This window comes from Apis laboriosa, unplaced genomic scaffold (genome assembly GCF_014066325.1).
Source record: "Apis laboriosa isolate Shangri-la unplaced genomic scaffold, ASM1406632v1 scaffold35_cov144, whole genome shotgun sequence".
NCBI classification, from domain to species: domain Eukaryota; kingdom Metazoa; phylum Arthropoda; class Insecta; order Hymenoptera; family Apidae; genus Apis; species Apis laboriosa.
Window position 1 is genome coordinate 1566317 of NW_025222966.1, and position 27380 is coordinate 1593696.

Genomic DNA, 27380 nt, shown 5'->3' on the forward strand with positions numbered 1-27380 from the left:
CAATGCAAAAATATATATTATTCAAAAAGTTTTGTACATTTTTTAAAAATATGATATAAATAAATATATTATATCTATATTTTTTCTTCTGATATTAACTTATAATAATAATTTTAATAAATTTTATTATTAAATTTGATAACTGAATATTATAAAAAATCATATTTTAAATAAAATTTCTAGATATTATACTAGATATTATAATATTGAAAATTAATTTTGAATAATTTATCTGTAAAAAGAGGATATTCAATATGATATTGAAACAATATTTTATATGTCTTGAAAATCAATTGAACAAAAGAACAATTGAAAGTTTTTGAAATTTATGCAGAAAAGGAATTCGATGGTCTTGAAATATATTATTAAGAATTCTATTATGAGAATACAATTTTTTTTTCAATTTATATAATCTCAAATTTAAATTTTTATACAATATTATAATTTTCTAACTTTTATTTAATAAAGTTATTGAAAATTTGCATATATAGCTTGAAATATATTTTTAATAACACTATATATTTTTTAGATATTAATGAATATATTGAATATTTGATTTTGTTTTAGCATAAAAATCTGCAATTATATTATTACTAATAGTTATATTATTACATTATTATATATATATTATAAGATATTATATATATAATATATATATATTATAAGATATTATATATATTATAATATAATATATATATATTATAAGATATATATATATTATAAGACTAAAATAAATCATTACATAACACAAATTTGTATTATCCAAATTTGTTAATTATTTTCTACAAATTCAAATTATTTCTATTTCAATTTTTGTTTTTATTTTTGTTCAAATAAATTTGATTTACTCAATTTCTCATATTATCATCAAATTTTATTATTTATTATTACCGTACAAGTATTAAAATAGAAGTTTATTCATTATTTTACTACCAATATTTTTCTCTTGAATTTCGTATTTTCGTAATTGCAGCATGCCAACAGTGATATTGATAAATATTCATGTGTGAATGAGATCTCATCATTGTTTAAAGTTGTATCTTTAATGAGCGATCCTACAGATTTCCAGAGTTAATTTCGACTTAGTGTTGCGAAACACGGTCATTGAAATAATCGTACGGAGTTCGTGTTAATATTAATTTATATGATTTTAAAATATAAGCTGTCATAGTTTTTTTTCATGTAAATACATGAAAAAAAATGTAAATACACAAACTTACATATATATACTAGTATCTACTTATAGAGGATATTTCAGATTAGATTATTCTACAAACGGCATCGAACAAACATAGGAAATAATTTTTTTGTTTGAAACAATATTTTTGAGAAAATCAATTGAACAAAAGAACAATTGAACAAAAGTTTTTGAAATTTATGCAGAAAAGAAATTCGATGGTCTTGAAATATATTATCAAGGATTCTATTATGAGAATATAACTATGTTTGGTTTTAAATTAAATAGAATTATATACAAAAATATGTTAAATAGAATATATCGTATTTTTAATGTTCAGAATAGAGTTGAATTAATTTAGTTTGAATTAGATTTAGATTAATATTTGGATATTAGATTACATAACCTAATCCAAACTTCAATTAAACTCGGTACACCAAATCTATTTATTTAAATAATTCAATAATTATTCGGTCTTTTTATTAATTATTCGCATTCTTTTTAGTAAATAGTAATAAATAAAAATACATTATTATTATATTAAAATTTATTACATATTATGTTTTTTTTACTCTTGATTAAAAGTCAATTTTTATTTTATTAAAAAATGCTGTATTTAATTATTAAAAACGAATAAAAAAATATAGAAATTAATTACGAAAGAGATAGAATACTTTTCTTTTAAAATTAAATTGCATGTAATTAATGAAAAAATTAATAAGGATTTTTGTTTACGACGTAATAAATTGAATATATCAAGATACAAAATATATTGTTACAAGTATTTCTAATTATTTATTGTTAAGGTAACTGCAATATTAATAAGTTGTTTATGACAGATTGTGACAGATGCGAGAATTATATTCACATTTTCTTGAATAAATAATTCTATTATGCATTCATTAATACGAAGGTAACAATACAATAAATTTATTGTACAATTGTATCATATTATAAAATATTAATTAGAGTCTAAATAATCTAATACTATTGAAATTTCATAGAAATCATAAAAACGATTAGATAATATATTGGAAGTTTTATATATTTGTTAAAATCTAATATTCATTATATTTTTTCGACAAGAAAATGCTTCTGATATTTATCTAAAAGTTCAATATTTGTTGGCGAAAGTTTCTTATTGTATAATTAATTCTCTATCATCACAATTTTTTAATAAAATTTAAATTTCTATTTGAAATTTTATTTATTATTATTTATTTAATTGATTCAAAACTAAGAATTGATTCCTCTTTTCGTTAATTATTTTTTTATTAGTTTTTTTTGTTAATTTTTATACAAAAAATTGATTCTAGTTTATCTAATGATAAATTCGATTCGATAATTTGTCCATTGTTCAAAATTAATAACGAATATTCATTCTATAAATAATAAACTTCTATATTAAACTTAAAAAGAGGCTCGAGCTATAAAAGATTAAGAGAAAATATGCTATGTCCATTTAAGTTTTTCATGTTCATATCGGTACAAAAATGTAATTTAAAAGTAGATATTTAAGATTATGGATATAAAATATGGATAATTTTGGATTATGCAGAATATGGGTAGAACATAATATTTTATATATAAGTTTTTATTAATCTTAATAATTTATTTAATTATCACAATCAGACCCTTCACAAATTTTATATATTATATGATTATATTATTTGAATATTTTTTGCACACATATTGGTTATAATTATTACAATGTTGCTTTCTTTTAGATAAGTTATTTTATTTTTTACTTCTCATTGTAGATATATATTTGTAATATAAATGTTTTTTTTGTTGGTTTTTTTTACTATTTTTCTTTTTCTCTTTCTGTCTCTTTTTTTTTGGGTTGTGGTTTTTTTACTATTTTTCTTTTTCTCTTTTTGTTTCTTTTATTTTTTTTATATATATATATATATATTTTATTTATATATATTTTATTATAAGTGCTTTTGCTTAATCTTGTTAAGTTCGAATTCTTGCCGTCTATTGTTTTTGAATCAATTCATTGAATAAATTGTTGAATAAATTCGTTGAATAAATTCTTGAAAAAAAATCTCTTCAATATATTCATTTTTATTCCAATTTAAATTTGCTATTATAAATAAGGAATATGCATTTATGATATTCTTTTACATGAATTTACCAATTAATTTTCGTTCCATTATAAGATAATAGTGATATCTGTTTTAAATTAAAAGTAACGATAAATAATTTTTAGAAACTTTTGGAATAAAAGAAATAACATTTTTTCAAGTTTTTTCCTAAATAATGAGCTCGAAGAGCTATTTCTCCTTGGATTCTAGGATTAATTCGTTCCTCAGAGTTAAAGAAATATCGAATTATTCTACGTTTACCGTTCATAAATTTTTACGTATTATTTTCGTTCATCATGAAATAAACATACATAGCTGTACACACATATGTGTACAATGCACAGGGTGTCACGTCGTTACTCCTTCGTCGACAACCGGGTGAATCTCGACGTCGGCGTTGGGGAAGCGGCGAGGCGTGAGGCGACGCGGGCATAACGAACGCCTCGTCCTCGACGTCTGCCGGTCGTTTTTCTGCTTTTCTTTTTTGTTTCTACCGTCGCCCACCCACTCGAGAGGCACTGTACTCTTCCGGAGATTTTATTTACGTGGAAATTTCAAGGGCGACGGCCAGCAAACCTGCGACCCGCTCTGACACGCCGACGACGTCGCGACGCTGACGAAGATACACGCTCTCTCTTTCTCTCTTCCCTTCGTATTGCGCTCGCCTCTACAACACGCTGAACTTTTCTTCTTCCCATCGTCTTCGCACACCGCCCTCTATTTCGAAACCTAGTCTCTCCCTGTCTCTCAGTCAACCTCTTTTTATCTTCGTTCACCCCTTTTCGTTCGGTATTCCGTGCCCCAACGTCCATTTTCAATGGCCCTGTCACGTTACCCGGTAACGATATTCCACCAATTCTTCACGGAATTCGAATTCCCTCTTTTATTTTCCAGCGCGACTCCTGCCGCGGCCTCCAATGTTTTCCCGTGCTCCCTGGGAAAGCTAATAAACGCGTCGATCGAGCGGCGTGGTGGAACGCGAATCCGACATGCCGATGGAAATTCTTCTGGAAATGAAAACACTTAAACGCGGCGCGGCCGTCGAACGCGATTCGAAATTGGAATCTCGACGTAGCACTCGAAGGATGCAGGGGAAATCCGGTCGGTATGTGATTGGTGCGCGATGTGGGTTAGATGGTTTGATTGGAAAGAGAGAGAGAGAGAGAGAGAGAGAGAGAGAGAGAGAGAGAGATTTTTTTTTAGATCGTTCGTTATTTATGTTGTTTCGAGTGGAAATAAAGAAAATAGAAATAAATCGCGTTGTTATGCGAGTGAAAAATATAAGGAAAATATTTGCTCCACAATGTTTTTGTATCGGGTTTCGTATTGATCGGTTACGCCAGGGAAAATTAAATCTTTCATCGTTAAAAATATTTTGATGGAACTATAGGAATGTATATCGAAAAGAAAATTCACAATAGAGTTAAAATTACATTAAAAAGAAGTATTTGATAACTGTACAATCTAATGACTTTTCTCAATTTTGATAATATTGTTAAGAAACTTTTTATCATTAAGATAAAATTTCATTTCAAAATGGCTTGAAAAAGTTTTATATTTTTATTCATTTTTATGAAATGAAAATAAATTTTACATATTTGATTTCAAACATTTTATGAACTCGTGAGTAGATATAGTCATATATATATATATATATATATAGTAAATCTATCTGTTAAATTCAAAAATCAAAAAACTCAACGAGAAATGAAGAAAACAAACAAAATATATTCTGATGGAATATTTTTAAACAATTAAAATTCTGATTAATTTTGAACATTTAGAATACATATAAATATAAAAATGGCAATAATGTAATATAATAAAATGGTTGAAATAAATTATAATGATTGAACATTATTTTAATTATTTATTTTAAGATTATAGAATATTTTAAGAATATTTTAAGATTTAGATTAATATCAAAAAAATTAAATAAAATGAATAAAAATATGATTTTTTAAATTCTTCCTATTAAAATTTTATTTTTGTTAGCAACAATATAAAAAAATTTAAAAAAGAAATTGGAAAATTTGAAATTATTAATTAGAAAATTAATTATTGTTAACAAAATTAGAAGTCTTTAATCTAAAAAATTAGTAATATGTTTAATTTCTGATTTTATGTTTTTTATATTAGTTTTGAAATTAAGATTTGGAATTAAGAATTTTGATCTTATTAGATTTTTTATTGAAAAAATATTTTATTTATTTATCATAATGTTATTCGAAAAAAATAAAAAAACAGAAATAAATAAATACTAATTAATTACGTTAGAACAATTTTTTTTTATTAAATATAGGATAATTAAAAACAAAATTTATTATTGAAGAAAATAAATAATAAAATAATATATTATATTTATATATTTTATGTGAATTATATTTATATTTAATAGTGAAATATCGTACATACTTCTTATACTAATAACTTGATAATCAATTAAAAATTGTATTAAAATGAAATGTTTTATCACTAGAAATACGTAATTTCATTAATATAAGAAAGAAAAAAAAATAAAATATCATTAATATTAAAAATTAAAATTAAATAATAATACAAAGAGAAATAATTTTTGTTTCAAGCATATTTAATTCTCAATTTCAATGTTCCTAATGATTAATAAACATTAAAGTGTGTCGTTAGTTCAAGGTAAGATACGAGAAAAGTAAATTATAATGTCTGATGAGAAATACAGGAGATTGAACAATTAGTTCACGTAATAACTTCCTATAGTCAAACAGATTGCAAACGGTTGTTTATTCTGGTCTTTTTACCAGCTATTTGCATATTCAAATTGGGCAAATAGTCTTTGTTTCACATTCATTTACCCAAGACGAATTTTATCTAAAGTATAATGCAAGCTCTTTTCGTTCCACAGTGTTAATAACAGTGTTAGTAGCTCAATTCTTCATTAAGGATAAAATAACTTCAAGAAGAAGAAAGTAATTTTTATATTTTTTTAAAACTCAATCAACACTTCGATATTTAGATAAATAGAAAGCTATTCACAATTAAAATATTTATTCATCAAAATTTAGAATCTACTCGGTCAAAATTATTTAATAAATAGAATATCTTTTTTGTTTTTTGATCAATAAATTTTCAAAAAAGTGATTAATGTTAGGAGAATTTCACAATGTAATACTATATTTAATGTTTTGTGAATGTGAATTTTACAAAAATTTAAAAAAAAAAAACAAAAAAATAAATACCGTCACATTCAAATTTTTTAATAAATTAATAACAATAATTTTAATAAATTGATTGCACAGCATTTTATGGAAAATAAATAATTATTCTTTAAAATGTTATAAAATATAGCTACAAAAATTATGAAAAATATTAAAAAAATTATATTTCAAAATCATGATTTTTCAAATGTATTTTTATCATCTTTCAATATTATAAATATGTAGAGATCATATACATTTTTCAAAATATTTTTTCTCTTTTTATTCGAATATATTTAATAGTTGTAAAAATTTTTTATTTTTAAACACTTATATATTTAAACACTTATATAACTATAATTATCAAGATCTTTTACTATATAGATTGAACTTATTTATAATATAATATATTTTATAATACATTTATAAACATTTCTGAATCTATAAAATCTCAAACATTTCTTAAAATTATTAAAATTAATTATTTTTTAGAATAAAATTTAGAATTAAATCCTATATTCGTATTTTTAAATTTCAGCTGTTTTTGTTTAAATTAAAATCTAACTAAAAAATTTTCCACAAATACAAAATGATAAACTTTAAGAGATGAGATGAATTGATATATCACACTTTTGACAAATTTTATTTTCCTAATACTATAAAGTTAAAATCTATCTTGTGGTTATTCTTGGTGATTATTCAATGTAAAGTTCAAAGTCTATGTTTCTAGAATCAGTCTTGACGAGTTCAGTAATTGCTGGACCATAAAGCTTGAGGTTCCGAGTTTGGACTTGTTCTTACCGGATTTCATGTCTCTGGGGTTTGAGAGTTTGAGGTTGTATGACCTCAGAATTATCATTGGAGCATATCACGTTTCTATAGTATGAAAATTGTGGTCTTGTGTTCTACAGTGAAATTGTACTTGCAAGTTCTTATGTTTCTGAGTTTGGAATTCAAGTCTTATAAGTTTTAAATATGTTATTTTACTATTTCTTATTCTTTTTCTTTTTATATATTCTTTTAATATTATTTTTTTTTATTTTCTTTATTTTCTTTTTCTTTATTTTATTTCTTTTCTCTTTTCTGATTTTATTTATTTATTTTAAACATTCTTATTTATTTTAAACATTCTTAGAAATACTTAAAAGCTTAAAGAAATTAATATATAATTATATATATTATAATATAATAAAATTAATATAAGAGGTATTTTTTTATTTTAAATTCTTTGAAAATATTCAAAAGATAAAAAAATATGATAGAGAATTACTTATAAATTTAATTTTAATAATAAATATATAAACATAAATATTCATTATTGATATTATTCATTATAAATAAAATATAAAAATTGTAGAATAAAAATCTTTATGTAGATATAGAAAATATAAATTATAAAATAATAATAAAAATTCGCTGTGAGCTATTATATCTACATTATTAATATTAGAAAACTATAACATTTTTTATTTGTAAATACTTATTAATTAATATATGAATGGATAGATAAATTGAATTATTAAATTGCCAAATATTTAATTTTAATTTATATAGATTCTCTTATTATACATAAAAATTTTTTTATCGTTATCTCTATATTGTTAATATGTAATATTTTTAGAAATAAGATTTTATATATGAATATATGTATTCTGATTAATATATTTGAAGAATGATTGATTTTAGAAATTATATTAAATATAAAAATTGATAAAAATATTTAATTAATTATATTAAATTATAAGCAATTGAAATTTACATTAAATAAATGAGATAGAGATACATCATTATTTTATTCCATCTCTGGCTTACATTCAACGAAAAATTTAACTACTTATAAATAAGTTAACTACTAATAAATAAGTTCCAACATTTTTGTGTAACTTTTATCATTATTATTATTATATTATACGAAACAAAATTTATTTCTTTTAACTTTTAGAATTAATTATTTCAAAGATGTCTTTATTAATATTTTGCAAGATATTCTTTTGGATTTTTCGAAGAAAGGAAAAATGCAACTAAAAATCAAAACAAGCTAATCACAGAAAATATGATTTTATAATTATTCACAGTAATATATATATATAGAAAAAAATTCTTTAAAATGTTGATTTCTACACAATATTAAAAATTCAACGAATTTAAAAATAACTTATTTATAAATTAATTTAATATCCATTAAACAATAATCGTTTTTAATCATATAATTTTTGATTTATATAGAATCATCGCTTAATCTCTTTTACACTTCGTCCAAATTTTATTTTTATCTACAATCTGTAAATAATAGTATTACATTAACCAATCAATTTACTAAATTTATTGTTTTCATTAAATAGATACAGCATACAAATTACACGAAACAAAATATATAAAATTTAACTCTTGTTGGTCATTTGCTCAACGATATCACTTGAGAATTAAACACCGCAATAACAAGCACATTAGGCAGGTCAGTTAGAAGGAACAGGAATGCAAAACAGATATGTCCTTCGTCCATGCTTTTCTTACCCCGAGGAAAACGCTTCTTCTTGTTCCGGAAACAGGGGATAGGAATAACATTCCGACGAAATGGGGTGAAACAGTATCGTTGTCGCATTTCCGCCGCTTTTGGATTTTCTTCCCGTTCCCCAAACGGGATGCAATGGATCGCGAAAACTTCCGGTTCGGACCGGAAGTCCGAGCCAGCTTGGGATAGAAATTTCTTTCGTTAAACCGAAAGCAGGAAGTAAAGTTTTAATTAACGGCCACACGTCCGGGCCAGAACTTTATAGCCGCGAGGGAGTAGTTGGCAATCCTGAAAGGGGTCGACCTCGCAGCTGCCACGGATTTGCATTCAGATTGCATTTTTTTTCTCTTTTTCTTTTTTTTTCTTCCTTGCTCTCTCTCTCTCTCTCTCTCTCTCTTTTTTTAAAGAGGTAATTACACTGAGCTGTACTCGGAGAAAACCCGGCCGCGTCTCATCTGCATCCGGCTGGGTTTAAAACATCCTTCGTCAGAACTTGCTTGGATTTCGCTTTTTCCTTCCTTAGAGGAACATGACCGGCGCATCCCTTAATGATTTTTTAATTGCTTCCCCTATTCTTCCAAACGCCCCTCCCTTCCCCCCAGCACAATCAACGGTCGTTTACGCTTGTGTTCTTTCGCTCGATATAAATTGTAATCGTTCGCTCGTATTTAATCGTTAATGTTTTTAAGTGTAATATTTAACTGTTAAAATTACATGTGATATTTTTAACGATGTAATATATAATAAGAGGAAATTTGAAAATAATGTCAATCTATTAGGATCTGTCTCTAATAAAAAAAAAAAGAGTAAATGAAATATTGTAATAACTAGATAACTAAAAATAGATATATAACTTAAAGATAAAATACAAATTTTAAAGTTTTGCATATTTATCATAATATACAAAAACTTGTATACAAAATTCTCAAACTTTATATAAACATGGATTAATTAAAACAATTAATATAATATTTGCATAAGAATCTTTACATACATATAAAAAGTGTTATTTATATTCGTAAGAATTTGATGATCGAGTTTAAATGTTAAAACAGTATAAAAATTAGTATAAAAAATGTTAAAGCTTATTTATAAGTAATTTGAGTTTTAAACGTTAAATGAAACAGAATTTTAATATTAATATCTATATGAATAATAGATAATTCACGATTTTAATCTATATAAATTTAAAAGTTTCTTTAATCTACAAAAGAATATATAGTTTATCATAATACTATAAATACTTTTATTTTATTTTTTAATGTATAAAATTATATAATTAGATGCAAAATATCATTTCGAAAAAGATATGATCGAATATAGAATCTCGAAAAAAACTTTTTGCAAGATTAATATTTTGTTTAATCTCTTTCGTTCCATTGTAAAAACTTCCAGAAAATTCAAATATAAATTTCAAAATTAAGCACTAATGGGCTGAAAAATTAATTAATTAAAATTTCAAATAAAGTTACTTTACCGCTCTTCATATAACTTTAACGTTACAATTAGTAGTAGTTATTTGATAATTTGAATAATAAATTATTATTGACCTAACTTTATTCTTAACTTCAATTAGTTAAAATTTTATCTATCGTTGAAATCTTAATCCAAATTATAATCATAATAATCATTGTATAACAAATCAATAATTTTATGCTTCTTAGATACTTTTACATTCTTTCAGTATCTAAATAAAATTGTTCATTTCTCGCTGCCAACTATATATAAAACTTTAAAACTTTCTTACCTGCCCTGACCTGGACGTCACGGCTTAACACTCTGCCGACAGAATTGCTCGCCACACATCTATAAGCCGCGCTGTGCACATCCTGGCGGAATGCGGCGGCCGGAAACGGCAAAAGGACCAGCGTGCCGTTCCTGAGCACCCTCCTCACTCCCGGTACGTCGTTGACCGGATGTCCGTCCGCGGTCGACCAATCGATGTTGAGCGGGGGGCTTCCTGTCGCGGTGCAGTCCAGCCAGGCGCCGCTCGAATTCGAAAATTCAACCCTCGAGGGCGGCTCCATCACGAAGCTTGGTCCCCGTAAATGCGCGTCGAAACCGTGGCCGCCCGCCGATGTCACCGCCGCGGCTGCACCTGCGAATAAAACGAAACGTTCAACGATGGAAAATTCGCATAAATCTGCCGGCTGATTGCGGAAAAACGGCGCCGAATCGCATTCACCGGCCCGACACGCGACAGTTTAATTGCCACGTAAATCCCGTTCCTCCTCGATTTTTGCATATTTCCCTCATGGTTCCGGTCTGTGCTAATAAAAAGCTTGGAGCTCATTCGTTTACTGGGTTTTCCATCTTTACAGGGTTATATTTTACTGAGATTTATAATAAATGATTTTTGATGCTCGTTCTTAAAAAGTTTATTGATTAGGGATGATTATATATTTGTCGATTTTTGTGACTATTTTATGATGATTTTACATCGTTATTGTAATGTTGAAAATATTAAATATAATATTATATTTGATTTTTTTCTTAAATGGTAAATATCATGGTAAATGGTCACTGGTAAGTTTACTATTTACTGATTTAGTAAATATTGTTTTAAACATCTGTTATGTTTTTTAATAGAAAAATTAATTAAACGTTTAAATTATCAATAACGTTTAAATTATCAAATTTATAATCTACTTATACTAATACTATGCAACAAGTTAAGGTATTATTGTAAACATAATTAGGATAATTATATATAATTATCCTATTTGAATGAAATAAAATAATATTAATAATTATATTTACAACAATAAAAAAATATAAAAATGAAAAATTTACAAATAGTGAATTTTCATTTGAAAATTTTAATATTAAGTAAAACAATCTATGAAAATCATTTATGATAAACGAATATACAAATCATTTATAGTAATAAAAAGGTTAACATAATTAATTTAAAAATTGTGATTTAATTACGAATTTATTTTATATTCATGAATTAAATAAATTAAATTATAATTACTTGTATTAATTATTATAAATAATTCATAATTCAATATTACCAATAATTCATAAAAAATGAATGAACGTAATAAAATTAAATAAATGTTTTAAGTATCTTCTAAATTAAAACATTATTTTGTGTAGATTTTCAATTAAATTGTACTTAAAGATTATATATAATTTATAATTTTAATGGAAATTTTTTATAATATTTCTTGTTCTACAGATATTCTGAATTATAAAATTAGATATAATAGATTTACAAAAAAATTTTTTCTTTTCAATCAATCTTTCAATTCAATTATCATGTAGATTTTAGAAAGTTTCATTAGATTTTTTATTAGATATACATATTAACATTTTTATGGTATGGAAAGATTATTCTAAAAGAATTTAACCACATTCATATATATATATGAATATGTAAATTTCTTGCTAAAGTAAAATTTTGAAAATTTTAAATAATTTTTAAAAATATTACCTTTTTAAAAAATAAATGAATTTTAAAAGTTTTTAAAAATACAATATTATAGTTTGAAATAGTCTCAAATAACTTTTCAAAATGTTATCTACAAAATTTTAGATTTTAGTAATATTTCAAAATATTATAATAAATTTTGAAAATTTATATATTATAAATGTACCAATGATAATTTATTATAATTTATTATATTTAAATATATTATTTTATATATAATATGATTTATAAAAGATAGTATATTTTCGATATTTAAATCAATCATTTCCAAATTTCTCAATTATCAAAAAATAAAATCATGTTAATAATAAAATCATTTTCATTATTAATCATCACGAGGAAATTTGAAAAAGAAATCATAGCATGCATTATTGTCTATTCTTGAGTTACCAATTTAATATAGTTGAGAAATAGTTTTAATATAGTTTAATTTAATATAGTTCTGAAACAGTTGGTCGATTTTTAGTATTCGCGATTATCGATACGATGGCCGGCACGGAGCAAGTTATGCTACTCGAAGTGTATCAGACGCGCGGTACTTCGACATAATGCTTTGATCGGGGGTGCGAAAACACGAGTCAGCAAGTACTGGGGCTCTTGCATCGTTAGAACGCCACTTCAGGCTAATAACTACGGGCAGGCCACTCTTGCAACTCGAGAGTGCAGTTTAATTGTAGAAAGTATTTGTACGATGGTAAAAGAAACTACGAGTGGAATTCAATTTCAGGGGATGAATAGGTAATATCATCGTTTGCGTTTCGTGAAACGATCGAAGAATGGAAAAGGTTATGATAAATGGTACTATAAGATAACGAAAATATTCGGATTAAAATTAATGTAATAGAAATTACATATTATTATGTGATTAAAAATTAAATGAATTAATCTAATATGTAAATATATCAAAGAATTAATTAATCAATTTTCTGGTGGAATATTATATGATAAATCGGATTTATTTTTATAATTTTCAATGATAATTTTTATATATGATGCTAACCACACTTCTTTCAATTCTTTAATTATTATATTTTATTATTATTATTATATAAAAAGAAATAACGAAATGTAATAATTTTTATTAATTCTAGTTTAATTATATATTATGTATATATGTATATTATTATTTCAATTATTATTATATAATAAATCTTATTATATATTAATTATAAATAATTTAATTATATATAATTATATTATTATTTCAATTATTATTTAGTTAATACTCTGTTTTAATTTATCTCTGGAGATTCGGAAAAAATGATTTTTATTTATTTTAAATTATTTATTTTAAATTATTATATACAGTGACTCTCGAAAATATTTAAACACTATTTTAAAAAGAAATGTAATTTTAAACTCATCTAAATTTTTATTTGAATGAAAATTTATATATGCAATATAATGGATTATATATATAGAACAATGTTTTTGTCAAAATTTGAAAAATTTTTTTGAGAGGGCGAAATCAAGCTCTAATTTAATCAAGTTTTATACATTTTTATATGTTGAATATAATATAATTTTTATGTAGAATTTTTTTGTTTACAATAGAATGACAAGCTATTAAAATTTAAACATTTTGTAATTTAAAATTTTGTTATACCTTATATTATTATAAAATTATATAATATTTAAGAAATGAAAAACATTGAAATTTCGAGCATTTTATCTTCTTAAATTTTTTATCTTCTTAATTCTATTAAAAAAAAAATTGTGAAAATCATAGTTATATTGGTTCTGCTATATGAATATAATAACCAATTATATATATAATCAATGATATGATATTTGATCATCCTTATTATAAGTGATATAAGCACGATCATATCTGAAGAAGTTTTCTGATTTGAATGATTATTTTTAATTTTACTGTAAATACAAAAGCTAAATAACTCATTATCAGATAAGAATTTATTGGCAAAAAAAAAAAAGAATTGATTATTCTATATAATATATAATATTATTTATAACAAAGTTTTTTAAAATTTGTGAAATGTGTGTAAAATTTCTTTAAAATATTGAATATTTATAATACATAAAAATACAAAAATTAATGGATCCTACATAGAGAATTTGGTATATAAAAATTTGTCCTAATTGTTGCATTAACTAACTAATGGCTATGATATTATACTGCTATATCTATTTAGCATGATGTAACTATCTAATAATATATATACTATAATAATACATATGTAAATATATATTATATTTTTTTTAATTATGATGTTCTTTTCTAATTATGATGATATTCTTTTCTAATTTTAATTCTTTAATACTGAAATTTTAATATAAATCTTTGCATTTCATATTTCAACTGCATCAAATATTTAACAAATATTTTCCCGTTTCCAAAGATTTCTGAAAGAATTTGATCAAAGGATTCATTCATAACAGTTCGAAAATAAAAAAAAGTTGTACAAACACGAAAAATTTATGCACAAGCGTGAAATTTTTTACAAAAATCTTCATCCTGAAGATTGTTATATGTTTCGGATATTTTTTTAGATTGACGAAAAAAAAAAAACAAATGAACGAAGATTCGATGATGATCAAAAGAAACCTCACTCTTATCCACGTATACCTGTGCAGAATTTCGTTCATTCGATTTGATGAAGATCACGATTTCCATCGCGGCAACGTGAAGCATACGTTCTAAAATTTGCGTATCGATCGGCACGACGATGCCCCAATGTGGTCGTGTGTTAATTAAAAATTCATTTATCTTAAATTCAATTTCCTCTGACTACGAGCAGGTCGTTCGCGCGCATATTCTGGGCAAAAATGAAAAAAAATTCTAAAAATTTTCACATATTGTATGCAATGAGAAGTAAAGAAATAAATAAAATAAAATAGATATTTGATTGTAATTTTTTCGTTTTATTTTTCAATTTGTTACTATTATTTATGTTGTTATATTTAAATATATCTGCAGGATATCCCGGAGATATATAAGTGGAAAATATTTCAGAATATGATTCAGAATCTAAAAACAATGGAAAAAAGATAAATATATATTTGAAATATATTTAAAATATTTAATAAAATTATTTATAAAATACATTTAATAAATTTTAAGATATTTATTATATCTATCATCTATTTTTCATATATTTAAAAAATATCATTTTCTCATTGGGTTGTTTCGGTCAGAAGAGATATGAACAGAAAAAATAAATAACGAGTAAAAATAATATTAAATTCATAAAATTTTTATTTATAAAAATTCAAATTCACTGTATATGGAATTGAAATTCCAATTTAATATCTATTTTATTTCAAAATTAATCAAAGAACATTTTTATAAATTCAAGAAATATCAAAGGATATTAAAAGAGTAATGTAAATAAATGCATCAATGATATCATTCAATGCATTTCGAGCATCAGAATTAAATAAGACATATATATTTATAAAAATCTTTTTCATTGTTTTTTAGTGAAATATTTTCTTTATATATATATATATTTATTTATTTATTTTATCATTAGCAATTTAAATTGATAAAAAAAGATCAGATATATTAAATTACGGTTTCTAATAATTCAACATTTAAAATTTGAAATAAAATTTTAATTTCACATTTATTACATTGCACTTTTTTTTGAAGCCTACATATCTAATTATATTTATTATATTCTTCAAAACGCGAATATCACATATTTGCTTACATTCAATAACATTATAGAAAAACGAAAAGACAATTCAATTAATTCGATAAAAATAATGACTGCAAGAAAAAAAAAGAGTAACATAATGATAACGCGTAATTAATTCGTCCAATAAAAGTGTACTTTTCGAAGAGAGAACAGAATGTTCCACCATTAAAAAAGGACCACCGTTACCCCCGGCCGCCACTCACGGACGAACTGAAACCAGGGAATGGAACGATATTGCATATCTCTCTGGCATCGTCCATAAGTGAAGAGCAGCGGGTTCGGTGAAACGTGGAACTCATAACGACATCCAAGGGAAGAGACGTAATTCGTTTATAACGATATTTGAGAAAAGAGGAGAGAGAGAAGGGCACAGGGAACGGCAGAAAGAGAAAGCGAAAGAAGGAGAGGGAGATAGATTCACGACCGAATTTCGTAATACCGGTTGCAGAGATAGTATGCGCGTCGCATACAAAACACAAAGTATGCAAATCCTCGGTGCAGCGTGGCCGAATTGAAATCCCCATAGTGTCCGGCAATTACAGACCGTCACGGTGACTCGCTTCCGGAATTGTCTCGAGCACTTAATTACTAATTCCAGCCAAGTATTTCGTTGGCCAGGGCTTCGCGTTGAATTACACGCATGGCACCTTATACCCTATGCTATTCGTTTTCCGCGCGTATAACACGCGGATATCGCGATTAATGTGCACATCTCTTGACTTTGATGCGGGAAACGTCGCGTGAAATAATTCTTTTCTGTACTGGAATTTGGAAAAGTGAGAAAGAAATGATTGTTTTACTCCTTTTTTTTTTCTATATGTTTGATCTCGTTTCCTTGACGTTGTTAAAGATAGAATATTATGACTAGTAAGAAGTTTTTTGATTAAATGTTAATATATATGAAATTCGTTAAAAAATAATTGTGAAAAAAGGCATGAATATTTTATTTTTTGATGCAGAGAGATTCAGAATAATAATAAACGAAAAAAAAAAAAATAAAAATCAAATGAGAAATTTTATATGAAATATGCTGTGTAAAAATGGATATATGGTTATAAAACTATAAATCTTATAAAACATTTGATTCTTTTTTTATTTTTTCTAAATAAAAGCAAAATTGAATTGATATAAATTAATAATATTATTACTTTTAAAGGAAATAAATTATGAAAATGGTATTAAGGTATTAATAAAGGTTTTATTAATGTATAACAGATAGTGTCAAACTAATAAAATAATCACAATTAGACGAATAATTTATTATTATTGTTTTGCATATATAAATTATTATATTATATGCTTTCTGCACGATCAATAATTTGCATGATAAATAATGTATCTCTAATAATTTGTCTTTAAAATCTTTGAGAAATTTTAATTAAATTACTATCTTTTAAGTATCTCATATTTCTACCAATTTGTCATATCATATCAAAATCAAAAATACAAATAATTCAAATCTTCATTAATATATTGAAATTATGATTATTATAATAAATATAACTTAGTTTTTATTATAATAAATGTAACTTAGCTTTTCCGTTTTTTAAAAATCACAAAATAAATTATAGTAAACACTTAACAAATAAGAGAAACTTTCTATTCTATTTTCTATAAAAATATAAAACATCCATTAAATAAAAGAAAGATAACTATTAACAACTATGGAGAAATATTTTGTATTGTTATAATATTTGATCTATTATATTTTTATTCTCATATTCGTATTTTATCTTTTTATTATTTTTTGAGATATAAAATATATATAAATATCGAATATTGATGTTAAATCAGTCTGATATGAAGTAAATATAAAAAGAATTAATTTAAACTTTTTCTTTATTAGCCAAAAATTAATAAAATCTTAATTGGACATATAGTTAATAAGTTCAATGTTAATAATAAAAGTAGTTGTGTGTGATTATAGAAACATCATAAAATATTATATAGAAAATATTTAAAAAAAATAATTTTTATTTCTCTATGAATTATTATAATATATTATTATAATAATGAATTATAATAATGAATATTTTTTCCAAAATTTATCAATTATCATTTTGTTTTTTTTAAATTTTAAATTATTTTTTTTCCATTTATATAATGTTTAGTATACTATACTATACAGTGTCTTATGTATTTTATATTTATAATTTTTACATTTTGAAAATTACAGTATATTTAATCAATTTCGTAAATCTTTTGTTCGATATATCTTTTTATTAAAAAATTAATAATTCTCTTTCATGATAAAATTTATGGAAAAAAAAAATAATAAAATTGCAATAATTTTTTAAATATTTTTTTTGAATGTTTTTTTTACAATTAAATTACGATAATTTTTTAATAATTGGATTAAAGATTAAAGAATTAAGAATTTAATTCTTTCCATTGTGAGTTAAAATATTGCGTGGAATACTTTTCTTTTGCAGTAGAATTATGGGAAGAAATGATTGCGCTGTATTTCATGTAATATCTTCTTTTTAATATTTTTGTCTGGTTTATGGTAATATTTACGTGGTTAAATTAAGAATTTAATCTCTTCCATTGTGAAATGGAATGTTGTATAATATAATTTTTTCTAGAGAATTTGTGCACAGAAATAAGTTCTATATTTTTGATTATTCCTTTTGACAATTTACTTTTTATGGTAGCAAATTTTAAGTAATTTTTAAAAGTAGGATTAAGAATTTAACCTTTTCTCTATTTTAGTAGATAGACTCTATATTTTCTTTGGAATGAAAATTTATGAAAAAAAATCATCAATTTATTTTTCTAAATCTTTTATTTTTTAATTTATTTTTCTCATTCTTTTATTTTTTAATTTATTCTTTTTATTTTTGGAGAGATCACTTTTTATAATTACTTTTTTTTATAATTAAGTTATTTAATTCTTTTATTTTAAGTTTGATAGATGAAATGGCTCTATTTTGAAAAAAAAATTTTTTTGTCGGGAAAAGTTCAACATTGGTATAGATATTTATAACGATAAATAAATTTTAGAGAATTTAATCTTCTTGTTTGAATAGTCGTATTTCAATATTTTTCAATTCAAGTTAAATCAAACAGAATAGATTATATTCGATACTTATTTTTCTGTAAAAAAGAGAACAAAAAAAAGAAAGAAAATAACAGTATTAAAAAAATAAAAGAACATTTTCATTATTTTTGATTATTCTTTTATATTGATATTTTCTTTTGATCCTTAAATTAAAGATTTAATTTTTTGTGCTTGATATTGGATATTCGATGATTTCCAATTACATATGAGTAATTAAAGAGTTATTTGTTAATTCGATGCAGTTTTTATCATGCACGGGCTAAATTAAAATGCGAATTAATGAACGAATTACAAGAGAACGTTTGCACTTAATTGAGGAGAAATAGCCGTGAAACAGCCGTTGTTGGTTGTTAAAGGAACGTATACTATACTTTAAATCGAGAGAAACAGAGTTCTGTTCTTTTTTTCGTTAGTTTAGTTGCAAGGAGTTACGAATGGACTAAAAATACTTGCTAAACTGAAAATAAAGATCTATTATTCTTTTTGCCATTTGATTTTACGAAGCATGAAAGAATTATCCCATGCTAAAACATTATTGGCTGTAACCCATTGTGTTAATTCTCGTTAAATTACTTTTCATATTCTGCTGCTATTATTATTATTACTATTATTATTTATTACATCGATAAATTACTTTCGAAAATAACATTTTTGTATGTTATTTGTATATTTGTATATTAATTATACATGTATAAATGTTTTAAATGTAGATTTTTTTATAAAAATGTAAGAAAAAATTGATTATAATGAAATATAATAAAATAATTTAAATATGTTTTAAAACTATTTATATTAAAAAATAATTAATTTATAAGATTTTGTAACTTGAAATTTATGAAACTTGCTATATATAATTTTGAAAATAATGCTGCATCATTCCATTTGAAAAAATATGAATATATTTGAATATATACTTAAAATATATATAATCTTATATATTATATTATTATTAAATATATATATGATTATTATCAATATATGATCTCTATGTATCTATCTACAAAAAAATTACATTTCCTCGAATTACATTTACTTTTTATCTGAATTATTTTTTTTATGCAAAACATAATTTCTATTTATAAATGAAGATCGATCGTTTAATAGTATATATAATAATATTTTTTCAATATATAATAATTTAACAATAATTTTTATTTTTTATTTTATTTTTTATTATTTAATTTTTATTTTTAATATAAATTTTTTAAAGACTACTTTTTATCACTAAATCAGTTTTCTTGTTTCATATTCTACGAAATTCATCATCGACTATTTTGATAAAATTGATTAAAATTATTTTTTTTTTATAAATCATAATAATATTGTTATGAAAAACTATCTAATAATAAAAAATTTAAAGAAATTATATGTAATCTTATCTTTTTATATGTGCATAATTTTCCATTTTTATTATATTACTATATAATCTTGTGTTATTGTTATTATTATCATTATTATTATCATTATATCATATTATATTACTTTAACATATATATTGAATAAAATAATGTATAAGAAATTTTATAATGTATATTTATATATTAAAGTATTAATATATGAGATATTTTTTAGATCGATTTTAAAAAAATTAAATTTCTTTATTAAGTTATAAACAATTAAATGTATTCGGTTCTTGTTTCGCTTCTATCTAAATTGAAAATTAAATTGCTTATAATAAATAATTTTTAATTTATATTTTTATTCATTCATATTAATATATATATTTTTATGTATTTAACTATATATAATTTTATATATGTTTTAGCCTTTAGAATCTACTATCTAAAACTGTTTCATAATGATATTCTATGTACGTATGTATCGCTTAAGGGATTAATAATCAACAGTCATTAAGTAACAGTAACTAATTTTAGTAACTAAGATATATTACAGAATATATTTATATTACAATTTGATTAAACGCTGGATTAACTTGTTACAGTGGAAAACAGACATCGTCCCAGGAAATCGCTTGAAAATTACCATTGTATAAAGGGAACTTTACAATCCCACGATAATTCAAATTTAAATAATCCTCAGAGAAATAGCGATATAAAATAAATTATTAAAAACGCTCGATATTAATGAGAAGAATGTCTGATCTAATCGAAAATAATAATTCTCTAATCTTTATTTCTCTACCTATTATGTACCCAATCCGATCCGTATTGATAGCTCGCGTTCGTTAGATTCCTCTCGAGGAAATCTAAAAAACATTCTCGAGGGATCTGATCCAACCAGACGATTCGTCTTCGTGGATCGTGTCGTCTCAGGAATTTATTCGACGAGCTGGAAAATCGAACGAGAGTTGGATGGATGACAGGAATTCTCGACAACGTTGGGAATCGCGCGGATTGCACGGAACGACCGGGACGCAACCACCGGTGGACTTCATAAAGGGGTGGAAACGTTAAATAGCGAGTGAAACAATTAGGAAACAAGATAGAATGAAAAGAAAGAGAGCAAATTGGAGCGTTGCAGGTTTTACATTTGCTTGTGAAATAAAAAGAAGGGACGAGACGGTGAAATAGGGAGACGGTTAATAGGCGATAAATATAGGGGAAGAATGACAGGAGATAGAAACAAAGCTGGATTAAAATAAATTAAGACAAATACTAAATTGAAATGTTGTCAGAAGCAAGTATTAAAATATTATTGAAAATATTATTTTATTTTATTTAATTCTATTTCATTTTAATTCTAATTTATTAAAATATTTATTTATTATTTATGGATAATTGAATAAAATAAATATATATATAAATTATATTTAATAAAAATAAAATATTTATTTTTCGTTTAATTAAATTAGTAAGCATCAAACATAAGTATCACGGATATTAAATTGATTTTTTTATATATATTATTTATATTGTTTACGATACTGTGATTTCAATACATATTTATATATTGTGTAATAATGTTAAAATTAAAAACTTATATAAAAATTTATCTATTAATAAATAACTAATTATTAAAAGCATAATTATTTAGAATTTAATTTTAATTATAAATAAGATTAAATATAAATAAAATATATAAATCATATTATTATTTTATATTTTAATGATGTATTATTTTGAAATAGTAAATTTGTAAGCGTTTATATTAAAAATATATTTTTTCTTTATATAAATACTATTTCAAATAATATCCATTTTAAATTTATTCTTAATTCTATTGTGTCTATTTTTCAACCAGTGACCTAGATGAAAATAATTTAGACAAATTTTATTTCAAATAAAGATAAAATAACAATTTGAAATAATAATTAATTTAAGATTTATTCTCGTTTAAAAATTTATTCTTTTTATTTTAGCCATATATAGACAAAATATTATAATTATACTTGAAAATTTCACCGAAATTTTATTTTTAAATTTTACTTTTTCTATTTTTATTTAAAAAAGATTAAAATATTTGTCATAATAAATAAATAATAAATATAAAATAATTATATAAAATGTTAAAAATTTTGAAATTTTTAAAATTATTTATTTCAAAATTATTTTAGATATTTTAGAATTTATATAAATTAGAATAAGAAAGAAAATTTGCTTGAATATAAATAACGAAAAATAACTTTATCTTATTTTAAAAAGTTATATAAAAAATAATTTCAACATTAATTTAAATATTAATTTTCCAAATAATACTTACATCTCAAGAAATACATAAAAATATATATAGTAGCAATATTTATTTTGAATTTTAAATTATAATTTTCAAAATAAATTTTAAATCAACGATGGGTAATCAATGACAGCCAAAAAACAAAAATTTGTGAAGAAAAAAATTAAATCAAATAGTAAATTTAGAATTAATGATATTTGTTTATTATCAAGAAGAATATGATGTAAATTGCTTACAAGAAGATTAGATATATATACATAATGTAATAAATGGATATATGAAGATTTAATTTAGATTAGAAGAAATATTTTATAATATATATGATTTTACTTACTATTTTGCAAAATTAAGAAAAGTAGAGTTTTCGTTTTATCGTTATTTTCTGAAAGTGTTGAAATAGAAATTATTTAATAAACATAATTTGGTTTACACAATTTTTTTAAAATTATAAAATTATAAAGATCTAAAATTAAGTATACAATTTTGTACAGATTTTCTTTATGATGAAGATATTGAGAAAGGCAATAAAAGTATAAAAAACAGGAAATAAAACAAAGAATCAAAGGGAGAACATAGAATGTGTACAAATGAAACAAAAAAAAAAGTAAATTAATTAAAAAAAAGATAAAAGATAAAAAGATAAAAGAAGATAACAAGAAATAATCAGTCGGATAAAAAGAATAAAAAAAGCTTAGAAAAACATATCAAGAGAGAAAGAAATATAAAAGATTTAGAAAAAATAAAAGGAGAGAGGGTTGTAATTGCAAATTATGAAAAAGGATAGAAAATAAAATTAGATAGATAAAAGCAGAGAAAGGTATAGAACAAGGAAGAGAGAGAGAGAGAGAGAGAGAGAGAGAGAGAGAGAGAGAGAGAGAGAGAGAGAGGCACTCGGCAGGTAATAGCTCCCAATTACCATAACGCTTGGCTAAGCCGACTAATCGGTTCCGCTTATGCCGACCGGCAAATTATTATTAATCACATTGCACGTGGATTACCGTTTATGTGCATCCATAGCGATGGCATTTGCACTTTGGACCACGTCGCGCGTCCATGCCAGCACTGGATGTACTGTACTACTATGAATTTCCAGATCGGTCTTTGATCTCATGCTCTGGTAGAATTGGACTCTTGTGAATTGCCAAAAATGCACTTCCACTAGATTATTTCTTATTCGAATCAAAGATGCGAAAATGCTGATCTCAGTCCTCATATTGTTTCCAAGTTATGTCAGTATTATGTCAGTATGTTATGTTAATACAAGATTTTTAAGTTTACGTCAGAATTGTCAAATAATTTTTGGATCGTGAAAAATTTTTAAACATTATTAATGTAATTTGTAGCATGGAGAAATTACAATTAAAATTATGAAACAATAATTTCATAATTTCTCTTAATCTATGATTTTTTTTAGCAATGATTAATAGCAGATATGCTTTAGTTATTTACTACTATATATATCCGAGATTTTAATGTTAAACAAAATATGTAATAATTTGTGATACAAAAGAATGATTCTATGTAAAAATATATTTAAAAAAAGCAATAAAGAAAAATAAAATTTTTTTCGTTTGCTTTATTTAAATTAAGTTCGAAAACCTTTCGAGTAAAAATGAACGAATACTGATGAATTATCAGTAGAAAAGGAAAGATAGCCATTTTATATTTGATAACAAGCGAAAAGTATAGAAAATTTTTTATAATTTATTAATAATTATTAAATTTGAATTAGGTTATTTAATTTTATAGTTTAACACATTTATTTTATGTTTTATATATATAGTTTTATTTGTGCAATATATAATATTATTCATTCTCTATAAATATGATTTAATAATAATAGTTTTTCTAATACTAAATTCAAATTAAAATATCCAATTGAAGAAACAGGAATTGAATTCTAAGTACTTTGATGTTTTTTGAACTTTTAATTCACATGAGTCCGTTTCACATACTCAAAAGAAGATAAAAAGCTTTTTTTTACAAACATACTCTTATTTCATTGTTGCATTGTAATGTTTCAAAATGTACTTGTATCAAAGGGAAAAGCTTTTATGTACTTTGTAACTGTGAATCAACGCATAAACTAATTTCGTATATTACATTTGTTAAGTAGAAAACGTGTAAAATAACATTTCAATTTCAAAAGCTTTATCATTTTTAAATGTCAATAAAGCTTTAAAATTAAATTTCCGTATAGAGGAAAAAAAGCAGCAGTAATAAGTATAAAAATCAATTGTTCACTCTATATGTAACGAAAATTGGAATTTCAAAATCCTTCTCTCTCTATTTTTCATACAAATTTTTAATCTCGATTCAACGATTTGATATAAAATATTTACAAAATCGATATTGAACATAAGTTTACAAATACTGGTTTTATATGAAAATTCAAATTGAAAAATTTAACAAAAAAAGAAAGAAAAGAAAAAAATCTTGAATAATATTAAATGTATATGAATTATCGTATAGATAAAAGATATTGATTAAAAAAAATCTGAGAGAGATAAAAAAAAATATCAATTGAACATAAATTACAAATACATAAGTTACCATTATTGAAAATTTGAATCAAAAGATTTAACAAAAAAAAGAGAAAAAGGAAAATGCAATGTTAACATAAATTGTCATTTGATATAAAAATTCAATTTTAAAGAAACAGAAATAGAAAAAATTCCATTATTGAACATAAATATAAATCTATATGAAAATTCACATCAAAAAATCTAATGAAAAAGGAAAAAATCCAATATTTAATGTAAGTTACAAACTATATTGCATGAAAATTCGATGTAAGAAATTTAACAATGAAAAAAAATCTAATGTTAATTATAAATTTGTCATTTGATGTGAAAATGAAGAAATCTAACAAAATAAAAAAAAACCGAATATTAAGCATTAAATTATAAACATCATTCTATACGAAAATTCAAACTAAGAAATGAATCGAAAAAAAGAGGAATGAAAACCGTAAAAATTCATTCTAACGATCGGAATAAAATTGAAAAATTCCAGGTACCTTTTGCATCATTGGTAACATTGGCGAAGAGATTAATTGTCCATCGTAAATCATAGCAGAATTCCGTTGAAAATGTCATTCGTCGAGCCAGCCCAGTCGAGGAAAAATTGATAAAAAGAGAGGATTATATTCAGAACAAGTTTCCTTTCGTGAAAAATTGGGTTGCTTCCAGAATCAGAGCTTTTGTGGGGGATTTCGGTAGAGTCGGTTTCCATGAAGCAGACCAGCTCGCTTCGAGTCCGGCCAAGGTAAGCCTGAACTCGGAATCAATAGGCGGAACAAACTATGTAGGTGGATAGAGGTCGCTGGTAAGATTGAATTTGCAGACTCTCTTGTTGGCTAGAAGGGGATTGGATAAAAAAAAGAAAAAAAAAGAAAGAAAGAACAAAATAAAGAAAGAAGAAGAAAGAAAGGAAAAAATGAAGAAGAGAGCAAATCTAGAACGAATAGAAGTTTAAAGTCTCACGAAGATGGTTCTTCGTGAACCGTTTTCCTCTTTTTTCTTCTCTCGCGAAGATTCCCGTGTTTACACTACCGATCAAGACAGCAATTATTTGATCCGGTTGTTGGGACGAACCAACCCTTCGCGAATCGTTCAAGGAGCCTGCGAAGGCTCTTTATTCGCTTCTATCTTTTGCTATATGAGATTCGTTTGCTTCTCTTCCTCCTTTCCTTTTTTCCCTCTGTTTGGAATTTTGAGATAATTAGATATTCACTCGAGTGGATTTTAAATATTAAGGTCTGGCATCGTTGCAAATTTGATCTTTAGTCTAAATTGTTTTTTTATTTGAAACTTTGAGTATCACGAAAGTTTGATTGATTTAAGAAAGTAATGTTAGAATTTCTACTAATTGATTTTCTGTTATAAAAAATTATAAATAAAATTTGCAAATGGATTTAATTGGAAAAAAATTAAAATTTTAGGGAAAATAATTTTCTTTAAGTATTTAGTATTTAAAATGTAATTATAACTAAATTAAATTGCAATCAAAAAATTTTATTTGATTATGATAATTTTTGTTATTTCATCTTACTTTGAATGAATTATTCTAAGATAATTGGATTTAAAAATAAATTGTCAGGTATAATTATAAAATAATTTTTCAAATTCAATTTTATTGTTTATAATCTATTATACAATAAATATAATACAATAAATATAATATTATATAATAAATATTATTATTATAAAATTTCATATTTTCACATCACAATAACAATAAAATATTTTATTGCAATAAAGCATTATTAACATTATTCAAAAGTATACACAAATTATTTCTAATCAATTTTTTCTTATGTTATATTTTATGATTTGTTTTTTTTATTTTGAAGAATTTGAAAAGGAAATCGAATTTTCTTTTTTGCTTCTAAATTAGCCCAAGAAAAAATTTTAAAAGGAAATTTAAAAAATTATGAAACTTTAAAAATATATAAAAATATGATTTTTTATTTATAATAAAATTTTATATATAATTTTTTTTTTAATAAGTCCTTTAATATGTAATATATATATTTAAATGATATTTGTCCTAATAAATTTAAGGATAAGATGATACTCGAATCGAATCTTCAAAGTTATTTGAAAATATTTTCTAATTTCTTTTATATCAAGAT

At 23.4% G+C, this 27380-nt stretch overlaps 1 protein-coding gene across 8 annotated transcripts in view; it reads right to left on the minus strand.

The window, feature by feature from the left end:
* The window catches only part of LOC122715407 (Down syndrome cell adhesion molecule-like protein Dscam2), a 196705-nt gene that overhangs the window by 57784 nt on the left and 111541 nt on the right, over window positions 1–27380 (minus strand). For 7 of the 8 annotated variants that reach the window (XM_043937572.1, XM_043937571.1, XM_043937570.1 and 4 more), the window contains exon 2: window positions 10700–11050. In XM_043937572.1, coding sequence (XP_043793507.1) covers window positions 10700–11050 — 351 coding nt within the window. The remainder of the gene's footprint in view (window positions 1–10699; window positions 11051–27380) is intronic. The other variant, XM_043937567.1, reaches the window with a different exon arrangement.